Here is a 14,258-nt window from a genome sequence, read left to right on the forward strand (position 1 = left end):
AGAGCCCTGCTCTGACCACTCCCCCATAGAGCCCTGCTCTGACCCCATAGAGCCCTGCTCTGACCACGTCCCCATAGAGCCCTGCTCTGACCCCATAGAGCCCTGCTCTGACCCCATAGAGCCCTGCTCTGACCACGTCCCCATAGAGCCCTGCTCTGACCACGCCCCATAGAGCCCTGCTCTGACCACGCCCCCATAGAGCCCTGCTCTGACCACGCCCCCATAAAGCCCTGCTCTGACCACGCCCCCATAGTGCCCTGCTCTGACCACGCCCCCATAGAGCCCTGCTCTGACCACGCCCCCATAAAGCCCTGCTCTGACCACGCCCCCATAGAGCCCTGCTCTGACCACGCCCCATAGAGCCCTGCTCTGACCACGCCCCCATAGAGCCCTGCTCTGACCACGCCCCCATAAAGCCCTGCTCTGACCCCATAGACCCCTGCTCTGACCACACCACCATAGAGCCCTGCTCTGACCCCATAGAGCCCTGCTCTGACCCAATAGAGCCCTGCTCTGACCCCGTAGAGCCCTGCTCTGACCACACCACCATAGAGCCCTGCTCTGACCCCATAGAGCCCTGCTCTGACCACACCACCATAGAGCCCTGCTCTGACCACACCCCCATAGAGCCCTGCTCTGACCCCGTAGAGCCCTGCTCTGACCACACCACCATAGAGCCCTGCTCTGACCCCATAGAGCCCTGCTCTGACCCCGTAGGGACCCAGCTAGTTTGCTGTCTTTATGACATTCATGAATACATGAACTACTACAGTAGATCCTTTGTTTATACGTCCCAATGCTTTCCCCTCGTTGGAGGATCAAAAGGCTGTGCCTCAAGAGGAAGACCCTCCATCCCCAGGAGACCAAACCATTGGCTCTGTAATGAACCACTACACTACTTTGTTACTTCCTGTGTGTTCTATCCTGTTAATTTGGAGGATTATAGAGTCAGGTGAGGAGGACTTTGTAAATTCCCCTTTCTTCAAGATTATACCGTGCCTCAGGAGGAAGAGAATGTCGCAAATGGTATCTCAGTCAGTTGTAGATCTAGTATCTCAGTCAGTTGTAGATCTAGTATCTCAGTCAGTTGTAGATCTAGTATCTCAGTCAGTTGTACCTCTAGTATCTCAGTCAGTTGTAGATCTAGTATCTCAGTCAGTTGTACCTCTAGTATCTCAGTCAGTTGTAGATCTAGTATCTCAGTCAGTTGTACCTCTAGTATCTCAGTCAGTTGTAGATCTAGTATCTCAGTCAGTTGTAGATCTAGTATCTCAGTCAGTTGTAGATCTAGTATCTCAGTCAGTTGTACCTCTAGTATCTCAGTCAGTTGTACCTCTAGTATCTCAGTCAGTTGTAGATCTAGTATCTCAGTGAGTTGTAGATCTAGTATCTCAGTCAGTTGTAGATCTAGTATCTCAGTCAGTTGTATCTCTAGTATCTCAGTCAGTTGTAGATCTAGTATCTCAGTCAGTTGTAGATCTAGTATCTCAGTCAGTTGTAGATCTAGTATCTCAGTCAGTTGTATCTCTAGTATCTCAGTCAGTTGTAGATCTAGTATCTCAGTCAGTTGTAGATCTAGTATCTCAGTCAGTTGTAGATCTAGTATCTCAGTCAGTTGTAGATCTAGTATCTCAGTCAGTTGTAGATCTAGTATCTCAGTCAGTTGTATCTCTAGTATCTCAGTCAGTTGTAGATCTAGTATCTCAGTCAGTTGTAGATCTAGTATCTCAGTCAGTTGTAGATCTAGTATCTCAGTCAGTTGTAGATCTAGTATCTCAGTCAGTTGTAGATCTAGTATCTCAGTCAGTTGTAGATCTAGTATCTCAGTCAGTTGTAGATCTAGTATCTCAGTCAGTTGTAGATCTAGTATCTCAGTCAGTTGTAGATCTAGTATCTCAGTCAGTTGTATCTCTAGTATCTCAGTCAGTTGTAGATCTAGTATCTCAGTCAGTTGTAGATCTAGTATCTCAGTCAGTTGTAGATCTAGTATCTCAGTCAGTTGTAGATCTAGTATCTCAGTCAGTTGTAGATCTAGTATCTCAGTCAGTTGTACCTCTAGTATCTCAGTCAGTTGTAGATCTAGTATCTCAGTGAGTTGTAGATCTAGTATCTCAGTCAGTTGTAGATCTAGTATCTCAGTCAGTCAGGGGCCATTCCTACCGTTGTCCTGTGTTCCCAGGGAGATGCTGAGACCACTCCTCCTCTTCCTGAGGGTCATGAGTCTCTGCTGGGAGATCTGCCTGACGATGGACAACGTGCGGTCTTCGTCATGCGTAGATATCTTGGAGTCTGCTGGCTCTCTGCACCGCCACATAGACTTACTGTGGTGCACCGTCAACTAGAGTGAGATATAGAACCAGTCAATCACATTGTATTCATATAGTCCTAAGAACATGTCACCAAGTGCTTTATATTGAAGAGGAATATTCTGTTGGTCTTGATCTTTATTCTTGTGGTGTAACGCGGGTCGTATAAAGGGGACCAAGGCGCAGTGTGTAGAGTGCTCATACTTTACTTTAATGAAACACTTAACCAAAAACAACAAAACGACAGCCAACAGTTCCGTCAGGTACACTTGACTAAACAGAAAACAACTACCCACACCAACTCATGAAAAACAGGCTGCCTAAGTATGGCTTCCAATCAGAGACAACGATAGACAGCTGCCTCTGATTGGAAACCATCCCTGGCCAAAACATAGAAAACGAAAACATAGAATGCCCACCCACCTATCACACCCTGACCTAACTAAACAGAGAAAACACAGCTCTCCTAGTACAGAGCGTGACATATGGATTGATAAAGCAGAGTCCACATTAGATAAGTCAACTGTTTTATAAAGAAGACGTGCTCACAGACAGAAAGAATAAGAGCTCATTCTCAAAGAAGTTGGCTTTTCAAGTTGGCTTTTCAAGTTGGCTTTTCAAGACAATACTTACACTCTTTCTGTTTTGCTTTCCAGATGTGTATATGGGCGGTAATGAGGAAGCTTTGGATCTGGAAAAACAAAACAGAACGTGTAAGAAAGATCAGACGATTGACAGGAAACAGAAAACCAACAGTCTAAAATGCATTGTGTTTCACACATCAAGTGTAAGAAACTTTTGTGACGGCGAGGGAGAGAGTAAAGAAAAAGGAGAGAACAATGAATGAAGTAAGGAATGAATAAAGGAACAATCCATGAGTCAGAAGCCTTCTGAGATATTTACCCTGTAGTCCTTCGTATGCCCCTTGGTTTGGTGAACAGAAGATCACTGTAAGGAAGTCTTTTAAACTTGTCTCTCCCAACAGCCACGTAAAACTGTCCACTCTCCAAGTCCTTTCCATCATTCACATGATTTCCATCAAAGGTGTAAAGGCTGTAAAAAGAACAACGCATCACAGTCATTTAGGAAAAAGAAGAAGAAGACGTTATAAACCAGATCTAATCTGACGTTGACAATGAAACTCACAGGGCGAGTTTCCCAGACACAGATTAAGCCTAATCCTGAACAAAAAAATGTATTTGATTGGAGAATCCCCATTGAGTATGCTTTTCAGTCCTGGACTAGGTTTTAAATCTGTGTCTGGGAAACTGGACCCCAAAAGTTGATGAAACTTAAAACATCTATTAAAGTGTAACCAATGACGTTTGGTACCTTCGTACGCACCCCAGGATTCTCAAACCCATTTTGCCAGTGATCATCTCCAGAACCCTGTCGTATTGGCCCAGTATCCGCTGGGGTATCAGCAGCCTTAACGCTGGGTTCAACACATCACCATTCGCTACCACACTGCCAAGAGAATCAGAACTCTTCACAATCAGAACACATAACATACTCACTACGACTGTCGTACCTGGCTGGCTCACCTAGCTATCTTCAGACCAATGCTCTGGATAAGAGCGTCTGCTAAATTACTCCAAATGTCCAATGTAATTATAGAGCCCTGAATGCTGATTGGCTGACAGCCGTGGTATATCAGACCGTATATCACGGGTATGACAAAAACATGTATTTTTCCACTGCTCTAATTACGTTAGTAACCAGTTTATAATAGCAGTAAGGCTTTGTGATATATGGCCAATATACCATGGTTAAGGGCTGTATCCAGACACTCCGCGTTGCGTCGTGCTTAAGAGCAGCCCTTAGCCGTGGTATAATGGCCATATACCACACCCCCTTGGGCCTTATTGGTTAATTATAACACAATTATTATCATGCACCAGTTCAGATCAATATCAATGACAAACAACTGTGATGATGTAGTAGGTTCTACCTGTATATTAACACAATACACAGACACATTCACACAGGGACAAATGCACACAACAAGTTGAACTTACAAAATGGCACAGGGCTCTTTGATGGGTTTCAGGAATCTTGCTGATACAATGATTCGACTCTGGGGCACCGGTTTAGCCTGTGGATAAGGCTAAAAGTAGAGGAGAGCTTTATTTAACCAGGCAGGTCAGTTAAGAACAAATTCTTATTCACAGTGACAGCCTACCGGGGAACACTGCCTTGTTCAGGGGCAGAACGACAGATTTTTACCTTGTCAGCTCGGGGATTCAATCCAGCAACCTTTCTGTTACTGGACCAACACTCTAACCACTAGGCTACCTGCCGCCCCAGATTGATTGGTTATTTGACTAACGTAAAATGTACTGGGCAATATACATAATATGGTGAACACTAAAACATCTCATTCTGAGCATTCATCAACAACAAAAAAAGAGAACCCATTTTTGAACCAATATAAACCTCTTCCCTGGTGAGCGAGAGGACAGTCTATTGTGTGTCCTGACAACCCTCTCTGAGGAGCAAAGCCTTAGAGCCCAGTGGGTTGTCAGTGGGTTGTCACTGGGTTGTCAGTGGGTTGTCAGTGGTTGTCAGTGGGTTGTCAGTGGGTTGTCAGTGGGTTGTCAGTGGGTTGTCAGTGGGTTGTCAGTGGGTTGTCAGTAGGTTGTCAGTGGGTTGTCAGTAGGTTGTCAGTGGGTTGTCAGTGGGTTGTCAGTGGGTTGTCAGTAGGTTGTCAGTGGGTTGTCAGTAGGTTGTCAGTGAGTTGTCTGGTGTTTATGTAACCGGTGTGAAATGGCAGGCTCGTTAGCGATGTGCGCGCTAATAGTGTTTCAATCGGTGACGTCACTCGCTCTAAAACCTTGAAGTAGTTGTTTCCCTTGCTCTGCAAGGGCCGCGACTTTTGTGGAGTGGTGGGTAACGATGCTTTGTGGGAGGCAGTTGTTGATGTGTGCAGAGGGTCCCTGGTTTGAGCCCAGGTAGGGACGGAAGCTATACTGTTACATTTAGCCATCTGGGCATCTGTGTGTGTGTGTGTGTGTGTGTGTGTGTGTGTGTGTGTGTGTGTGTGTGTGTGTGTGTGTGTGTGTGTGTGTGTGTGTTGTGAGGGGTCATGCTACTCCTACAGGCTTCCAATCTCCCTAGGCCACATCCTTCCCTCCACACCTGTTCAACTCTCCTGTAATCCCCTCACCTCTACCTTTCTGTTTACCTTTCTCCTCTACCTCACCTCTACCTTTCTGTTTACCTTTCTCCTCTACCTTTCTCCTCTACCTTTCTCCTCTACCTCTCCTCCACATTTCTGTTTACCTTTCTCCTCTACCTCTACCTTTCTGTTTACCTTTCTCCTCTACCTCTCCTCTACCTTTCTCCTCTACCTTTCTCCTCTACCTCTCCTCTACCTTTCTGTTTACCTTTCTCCTCTACCTCTCCTCTACCTTTCTGTTTACCTTTCTCCTCTACCTCTACCTTTCTGTTTACCTTTCTCCTCTACCTCTCCTCTACCTTTCTGTTTACCTTTCTCCTCTACCTCTACCTTTCTGTTTACCTTTCTCCTCTACCTCTCCTCTACCTTTCTGTTTACCTTTCTCCTCTACCTCTACCTTTCTGTTTACCTTTCTCCTCTACCTCTCCTCTATCTTTCTGTTTACCTTTCTCCTCTACCTCTCCTCTACCTCTCTGTTTACCTTTCTCATCTACCTCTACCTTTCTGTTTACCTTTCTCCTCTACCTCTCCTCTACCTTTCTGTTTACCTTTCTCCTCTACCTCTCCTCTACCTTTCTGTTTACCTTTCTCCTCTACCTCTCCTCTACCTTTCTGTTTACCTTTCTCCTCTACCTCCCCTCTACCTTTCTGTTTACCTTTCTCCTCTACCTCTCCTCTACCTTTCTGTTTACCTTTCTCCTCTACCTCCCCTCTACCTTTCTAACTCCTCTGTTTCCCCATATAAGCTGCACGCTTCTTCCTCTCTACCAGTTCAGTTGATGTTGGTGATGCCATGGGGCGGCCCTATCCTTCCATTCGGTGTGATATGATGAAGTAAGTGCCCTTTGTTATTATACTGATTGGAGAAATATAAATCCTAAATGTTTATATGTACAGTATATGCGGTGGCCTACATTATATCCCTTTAATAGCCTACGTTATATCCCTTTAATAGCCTACATTATATCCCTTTAATAGCCTACATTATATCCCTTTATTAGCCTACGTTATATCCCTTTAATAGCCTACGTTATATCCCTTTAATAGCCTACGTTATATCCCTTTAATAGCCTACGTTATATCCCTTTAATAGCCTACGTTATATCCCTTTAATAAGCTACGTTAAATCCCTTTAATAACCTACGTTATATCCATTTAATAGCCTACGTTATATCCCTTTAATAGACTGCGTTATATCCCTTTAATAGCCTGCGTTATATCCCTTTAATAGCCTACGTTATATCCCTTTAATAGCCTACGTTATATCCCTTTAATAGCCTACATTATATCCCTTTAATAGCCTACGTTATATCCCTTTAATAGCCTACGTTATATCCCTTTAATAGCCTACGTTATATCCCTTTAATAGCCTACGTTATATCCCTTTAATAACCTACGTTATATCCCTTTAATAGCCTACGTTATATCCCTTTAACAGCGTACGTTATATCCCTTTAATAGCCTACTTTATATCCCTTTAATAGCCTACGTTATATCCCTTTAATAGCCTACGTTATATCCCTTTAATAGCCTACGTTATATCCCTTTAATAGCCTACATTATATCCCTTTAATAACCTACGTTATATCCCTTTAATAGCCTATGTTATATCCCTTTAATAGCCTACGTTATATCCCTTTAATAGCCTACGTTATATCCCTTTAATAACCTACGTTATATCCCTTTAATAGCCTACGTTATATCCCTTTAATAACCTACGTTATATCCCTTTAATAGCCTATGTTATATCCCTTTAATAGCCTACGTTATATCCCTTTAATAGCCTACGTTATATCCCTTTAATAGCCTACGTTATATCCCTTTAATAACCTACGTTATATCCCTTTAATAGCCTATGTTATATCCCTTTAATAGCCTACGTTATATCCCTTTAATAGCCTACGTTATATCCCTTTAATAACCTACGTTATATCCCTTTAATAGTCTACGTTATATCCCTTTAATAGCCTACGTTATATCCCTTTAATAGCCTGCGTTATATCCCTTTAATAGCCTACGTTATATCCCTTTAATAGCCTACGTTATATCCCTTTAATAGCCTACGTTATATCCCTTTAATAGCCTACGTTATATCCCTTTAATAGCCTACTTTATATCCCTTTAATTGCCTACGTTATATCCCTTTAATAGCCTACGTTATATCCCTTTAATAGCCTACATTATATCCCTTTAATAGCCTGCGTTATATCCCTTTAATAGCCTACGTTATATCCCTTTAATAACCTACGTTATATCCCTTTAATAGCCTACGTTATATCCCTTTAATAGCCTACGTTATATCCCTTTAATAGCCTACGTTATATCCCTTTAATAGCCATGTTATGTTTGATCATGCTAATTTCTCCCTTTATGTTTATCCTGGCAGTCTCCTCAGTTGGTTGTTGGATGTTAAGCCTGTTCCCCATAGTCACCAGAGGGTATCCTGTGAAGCAAGCTAGATCTGAGTTTTCTAAAGCTAACCAGCTTCAGTTAGCTTCACATTCCATCTCAGGCTTCATCTATACTACGGTGGTGCTTGTCCGCCTGCCGCTAACTCTGGCAGGCTTGTAACTGCGCGTTTATGTCGCATATGGCTAATCGAACGCCAAACGCTTCATTGAGACAATGCTGAAACATCAATCCATAGGAGAGTCAGAACTCCTCATTGAGACAATGTTGAAACATCAATCCATTGGAGAGTCAGAACTTCATTGAGACAATGCTGAAACATCAATCCATTGGAGAGTCAGAACTCCTCATTGAGACAATGCTGAAACATCAATCCATTGGAGAGTCAGAACTCTTCATAGAGACAATGCTGAAACATCAATCCATTGGAGAGTCAGAACTCTTCATTGAGACAATGCTGAAACATCAATCCATTGGAGAGTCAGAACTCTTCATAGAGACAATGCTGAAACATCAATCCATTGGAGAGTCAGAACTCCTCATTGAGACAATGCTGAAACATCAATCCATTGGAGAGTCAGAACTCTTCATTGAGACAATGCTGAAACATCAATCCATTGGAGAGTCAGATCTCCTCATTGAGACAATGCTGAAACATCAATCCATTGGAGAGTCAGTGCCACATTTTAATTTGTGCTGAAATCAAAATTAAAGAAAAGGGCTTTTATAAGTGTCGTCTTTAATTGATTACTTATCATTAATACCTGCTTTGTTTTTGTGTCGGGGGGCTAGGGTCAGTCTGTTATATCTGGAGTATTTCTCCTGTCTTATCCGGTGTCCTGTGTGAATTTAAGTATGCTCTCTCTAATTCTCTCTTTCTTTCTTTCTTTCTTTCTTTCTCTCTCTTTCTCTCTCTCGGAGAACCTGAGCCCTAGGACCATGCCTCAGGACTACCTGGCATGATGACTCCTTGTTGTCCCCAGTCCACCTGGCCGTGCTGCTGCTCCAGTTTCAACTGTTCTGCCTGCGGCTATGGAACCCTGACCTGTTCACTGTGATTATTATTATTTGACCATGCTGGTCATTTATGAACATTTGAACATCTTGGCCATGTTCTGATATAATCTCCACCCGGCACAGCCAGAAGAAGACTGGCCACCACTCATAGCCTGGTTCCTCTCTAGGTTTCTTCCTAGGTTTCGGCCTAGGAAGAAATGGAGTCAGCCCTGAGTTAGCCTGCCCCGGACCAGGTTAGTTCTGAATGCAGGATAAATGGAGTCAGCCCTGAGTTAGCCTGCCCCGGACCAGGTTAGTTCTGAATGCAGGATAAATGGAGTCAGCCCTGAGTTAGCCTGCCCCGGACCAGGTTAGTTCTGAATGCAGGATAAATGGAGTCAGCCCTGAGTTAGCCTGCCCCGGACCAGGTTAGTTCTGAATGCAGGATAAATGGAGTCAGCCCTGAGTTAGCCTGCCCCGGACCAGGTTAGTTCTGAATGCAGGATAAATGGAGTCAGCCCTGAGTTAGCCTGCCCCGGACCAGGTTAGTTCTGAATGCAGGATAAATGGAGTTAGCCCTGAGTTAGCCCGCCCTGGACCAGGTTAGTTCTGAATGCAGGATAAATGGAGTTAGCCCTGAGTTAGCCTGCCCTGGAGCAGGTTAGTTCTGGAGGTTTCATTGCCATATAAATGTGTTGGACACAAGAGTTGATCAACGTTACGTCTCTAACTCCTCAGACCTGCTTGGTAGGATAACCCTCTGGCACTACTTTGTCACGCGTTCCTAATGTTTCCATTCTTTATCTCCCTTTCAGACCTCCACGTCCTTGTTCTCCACGTCCTTGTTCTCCACGTCCTTGTTCTCCACGTCCTTGTTCTCCACGTCCTTGTTCTCCACGTCCTTGTTCTCCACGTCCTTGTTCTCCACGTCCTTGTTCTCCACGTCCTTGTTCTCCACGTCCTTGTTCTCCACGTCCTTGTTCTCCACGTCCTTGTTCCCCACGTCCTTGTTCTCCACGTCCTTGTTCTCCACGTCCTTGTTCTCCACGTCCTTGTTCCCCACGTCCTTGTTCTCCACGTCCTTGTTCTCCACGTCCTTGTTCTCCACGTCCTTGTTCTCCACGTCCTTGTTCCCCACGTCTATGGTGGCAGCAACAGTCCTGAACCTAGCTTACAGTCCATGATGGCAGCAACAGTCCTGAACCTAGCTTACAGTCTATGGTGGCAGCAACAGTCCTGAACCTAGCTTACAGTCTATGGTGGCAGCAACAGTCCTGAACCTAGCTTACAGTCCATGATGGCAGCAACAGTCCTGAACCTAGCTTACAGTCTATGGTGGCAGGAACAGTCCTGAACCTAGCTTACAGTCTATGGTGGCAGCAATAGTCCTGAACCTAGCTTACAGTCTATGGTGGCAGCAACAGTCCTGAACCTAGCTTACAGTCCATGATGGCAGCAACAGTCCTGAACCTAGCTTACAGTCTATGGTGGCAGCAACAGTCCTGAACCTAGCTTACAGTCTATGGTGGCAGCAACAGTCCTGAACCTAGCTTACAGTCTATGGCGGCAGCAACAGTCCTGAACCTAGCTTACAGTCTATGGTGGCAGCAACAGTCCTGAACCTAGCTTACAGTCCATGATGGCAGCAACAGTCCTGAACCTAGCTTACAGTCTATGGTGGCAGCAACAGTCCTGAACCTAGCTTACAGTCTATGGTGGCAGCAACAGTCCTGAACCTAGCTTACAGTCTATGGCGGCAGCAACAGTCCTGAACCTAGCTTACAGTCTATGGTGGCAGCAACAATCCTGAACCTAGCTTACAGTCCATGATGGCAGCAACAGTCCTGAACCTAGCTTACAGTCCATGATGGCAGCAACAGTCCTGAACCTAGCTTACAGTCTATGGTGGCAGCAACAGTCCTGAACCTAGCTTACAGTCTATGGTGGCAGCAACAGTCCTGAACCTAGCTTACAGTCTATGGCGGCAGCAACAGTCCTGAACCTAGCTTACAGTCTATGGTGGCAGCAACAATCCTGAACCTAGCTTACAGTCCATGATGGCAGCAACAGTCCTGAACCTAGCTTACAGTCTATGGTGGCAGCAACAGTCCTGAACCTAGCTTACAGTCTATGGTGGCAGGAACAGTCCTGAACCTAGCTTACAGTCTATGGTGGCAGCAATAGTCCTGAACCTAGCTTACAGTCTATGGTGGCAGCAACAGTCCTGAACCTAGCTTACAGTCCATGATGGCAGCAACAGTCCTGAACCTAGCTTACAGTCTATGGTGGCAGCAACAGTCCTGAACCTAGCTTACAGTCCATGGTGGCAGCAACAGTCCTGAACCTAGCTTACAGTCCATGATGGCAGCAACAGTCCTGAACCTAGCTTACAGTCTATGGTGGCAGCAACAATCCTGAACCTAGCTTACAGTCTATGGTGGCAGCAACAGTCCTGAACCTAGCTTACAGTCCATGGTGGCAGCAACAGTCCTGAACCTAGCTTACAGTCTATGGTGGCAGCAACAGTCCTGAACCTAGCTTACAGTCTATGGTGGCAGCAACAGTCCTGAACCTAGCTTACAGTCCATGGTGGCAGCAACAGTCCTGAACCTAGCTTACAGTCTATGGTGGCAGCAACAGTCCTGAACCTAGCTTACAGTCCATGATGGCAGCAACAGTCCTGAACCTAGCTTACAGTCCATGGGGGCAGCAACAGTCCTGAACCTAGCTTACAGTCTATGGTGGCAGCAACAGTCCTGAACCTAGCTTACAGTCTATGGTGGCAGCAACAGTCCTGAATCTAGCTTACAGTCTATGGTGGCAGCAACAGTCCTGATCCTAGCTTACAGTCTATGGTGGCAGGAACAGTCCTGAACCTAGCTTATAGTCTATGGTGGCAGCAACAGTCCTGAACCTAGCTTACAGTCCTGAACCTAGCTTACAGTCCTGAACCTAGCTTACAGTCCTGAACCTAGCTTACAGTCTATGGTGGCAGGAACAGTCCTGAACCTAGCTTACAGTCCTGAACCTAGCTTACAGTCCTGAACCTAGCTTACAGTCCTGAACCTAGCTTACAGTCTATGGTGGCAGCAACAGTCCTGAACCTAGCTTACAGTCTATGGTGGCAGCAACAGTCCTGAACCTAGCTTACAGTCTATGGTGGCAGCAACAGTCCTGAACCTAGCTTACAGTCTATGGTGGCAGCAACAGTCCTGATCCTAGCTTACAGTCTATGGTGGCAGGAACAGTCCTGAACCTAGCTTATAGTCTATGGTGGCAGCAACAGTCCTGAACCTAGCTTACAGTCCTGAACCTTGCTTACAGTCCTGAACCTAGCTTACAGTCTATGGTGGCAGGAACAGTCCTGAACCTAGCTTACAGTCCTGAACCTAGCTTACAGTCCTGAACCTAGCTTACAGTCCTGAACCTAGCTTACAGTCTATGGTGGCAGCAACAGTCCTGAACCTAGCTTACAGTCTATGGTGGCAGCAACAGTCCTGAACCTAGCTTACAGTCCATGGTGGCAGGAACAGTCCTGAACCTAGCTTACAGTCTATGGTGGCAGGAACAGTCCTGAACCTAGCTTACAGTCTATGGTGGCAGCAACAGTCCTGAACCTAGCTTACAGTCCTGAACCTAGCTTACAGTCTATGGTGGCAGGAACAGTCCTGAACCTAGCTTACAGTCCTGAACCTAGCTTACAGTCTATGGTGGCAGCAACAATCCTGAACCTAGCTTACAGTCCTGAACCTAGCTTACAGTCCTGAACCTAGCTTACAGTCTATGGTGGCAGCAACAGTCCTGAACCTAGCTTACAGTCTATGGTGGCAGGAACAGTCCTGAACCTAGCTTACAGTCTATGGTGGCAGCAACAGTCCTGAACCTAGCTTACAGTGGCAGCAACAGTCCTGAACCTAGCTTACAGTCTATGGTGGCAGCAACAGTCCTGAACCCAGTTAACAGTCCATCCTAGCCCTACTTCCTCTTAAGTGTGGCGGGCTGTTTGCTCACCGCCAGGGTTCTGAGTGTTGTTTGAGGGCCTCTTTAATTGAACCAATCAGAGGAACATGACAGTGGTGAGTGGGGCTGTCATAAATAGACTGGCCTATTAAACCCCCACTAGTCATGATTAGAACAGAACTCATGCAGTGGCTGTGTCCCAAATGGCACCCTATTCCCTATATAGTGCCCTATTTTTTGGGGGGCCAGAGCACTATGGGCCCTGATCAAAAGTGGTGCACTACATAGGGAATAGGGTGCCATTTGGTACACGCTGTGGCTGCTCCTCTGTAAATAAACTGATTGTAAATAAAAACCCTTAGCGCTGGACAAGGTGGCTAAGGACGTGTGAGGTCAGTGTTTCCACCGCCTGGTGTGTGGTAAGAACCATCTGACCACGAGGCAGTCTGCGGCCAACAATGGCTGCTTAAAGATGTTTTTCCAGATTAAATATGTATTGAAGGAGGTTGATGATCATCATTACATTCGTAATTCATAGTCACTGATCTGCCAACAAAGTGATTATTCACAAACCACAAAGGAGGTGACTAAACACTGGTATTGACCTCACTCAGCTGTTCTTTCTCAAACAGCACTGACCACGTTCACATGCACACCGATATCCTGTTATTATTCAGGTTACCATGTTCACATGCACACCGATATCCTGTTATTATTCAGGTTACCACGTTCACATGCACACCGATATCCTGTTATTATTCAGGTTACCATGTTCACATGCACACCAAGGTTACCACGTTCACATGCACACCAATATCCTGTTATTATTCAGGTTACCACGTTTACATGCACACCGATATCCTGTTATTATTCAGGTTACCACGTTCACATGCACACCAAGGTTACCACGTTCACATGCACACCAATATCCTGTTATTATTCAGGTTACCACGTTTACATGCACACCAATATCCTGTTATTATTCAGGTTACCACGTTTACATGCACACCAATATCCTGTTATTATTCAGGTTACCACGTTCACATGCACACCAATATCCTGTTATTATTCAGGTTACCACGTTCACATGCACACCAATATCCTGCTATTATTCAGGTTACCATGTTTACATGCACACCAATATCCTGCTATTATTCAGGTTACCACGTTTACATGCACACCAATATCCTGCTATTATTCAGGTTACCACGTTTACCATGTAAACATCTAATCCCGAATAAGACCTTAAGCGGGATATGAGCTACTACCCAGAATACTGTGCGCATGTAAACATGGTGACTGACATTACACCTTTCATAGCTGATTCTTCGCAAACAGGCACCCAGAGGCCAGGGCTTCTCAAACAGGCACCCAGAGACCAGGGCTTCTCAAACAGGCACACAGAGGAC

General features: G+C 45.2%; 1 protein-coding gene across 1 annotated transcript in view; it reads right to left on the reverse strand.

Moving 5' to 3' along the window:
• LOC115191072 (doublecortin domain-containing protein 2-like) overlaps positions 1 to 14,258 on the reverse strand; it is a 37,499-nt gene that overhangs the window by 20,929 nt on the left and 2,312 nt on the right. Inside the window, exons 3-7 of the mRNA XM_029749068.1 lie at positions 4,325 to 4,413; positions 3,651 to 3,773; positions 3,210 to 3,359; positions 2,940 to 2,997; positions 2,161 to 2,338 (exon numbers count right to left, since the gene is read on the reverse strand). Of these exons, the coding sequence (XP_029604928.1) occupies positions 2,161 to 2,338; positions 2,940 to 2,997; positions 3,210 to 3,359; positions 3,651 to 3,773; positions 4,325 to 4,413 (598 nt within the window). The remainder of the gene's footprint in view (positions 1 to 2,160; positions 2,339 to 2,939; positions 2,998 to 3,209; positions 3,360 to 3,650; positions 3,774 to 4,324; positions 4,414 to 14,258) is intronic.

Source organism: Salmo trutta, unplaced genomic scaffold, assembly GCF_901001165.1.
Source record: "Salmo trutta unplaced genomic scaffold, fSalTru1.1, whole genome shotgun sequence".
NCBI lineage: Eukaryota > Metazoa > Chordata > Actinopteri > Salmoniformes > Salmonidae > Salmo > Salmo trutta.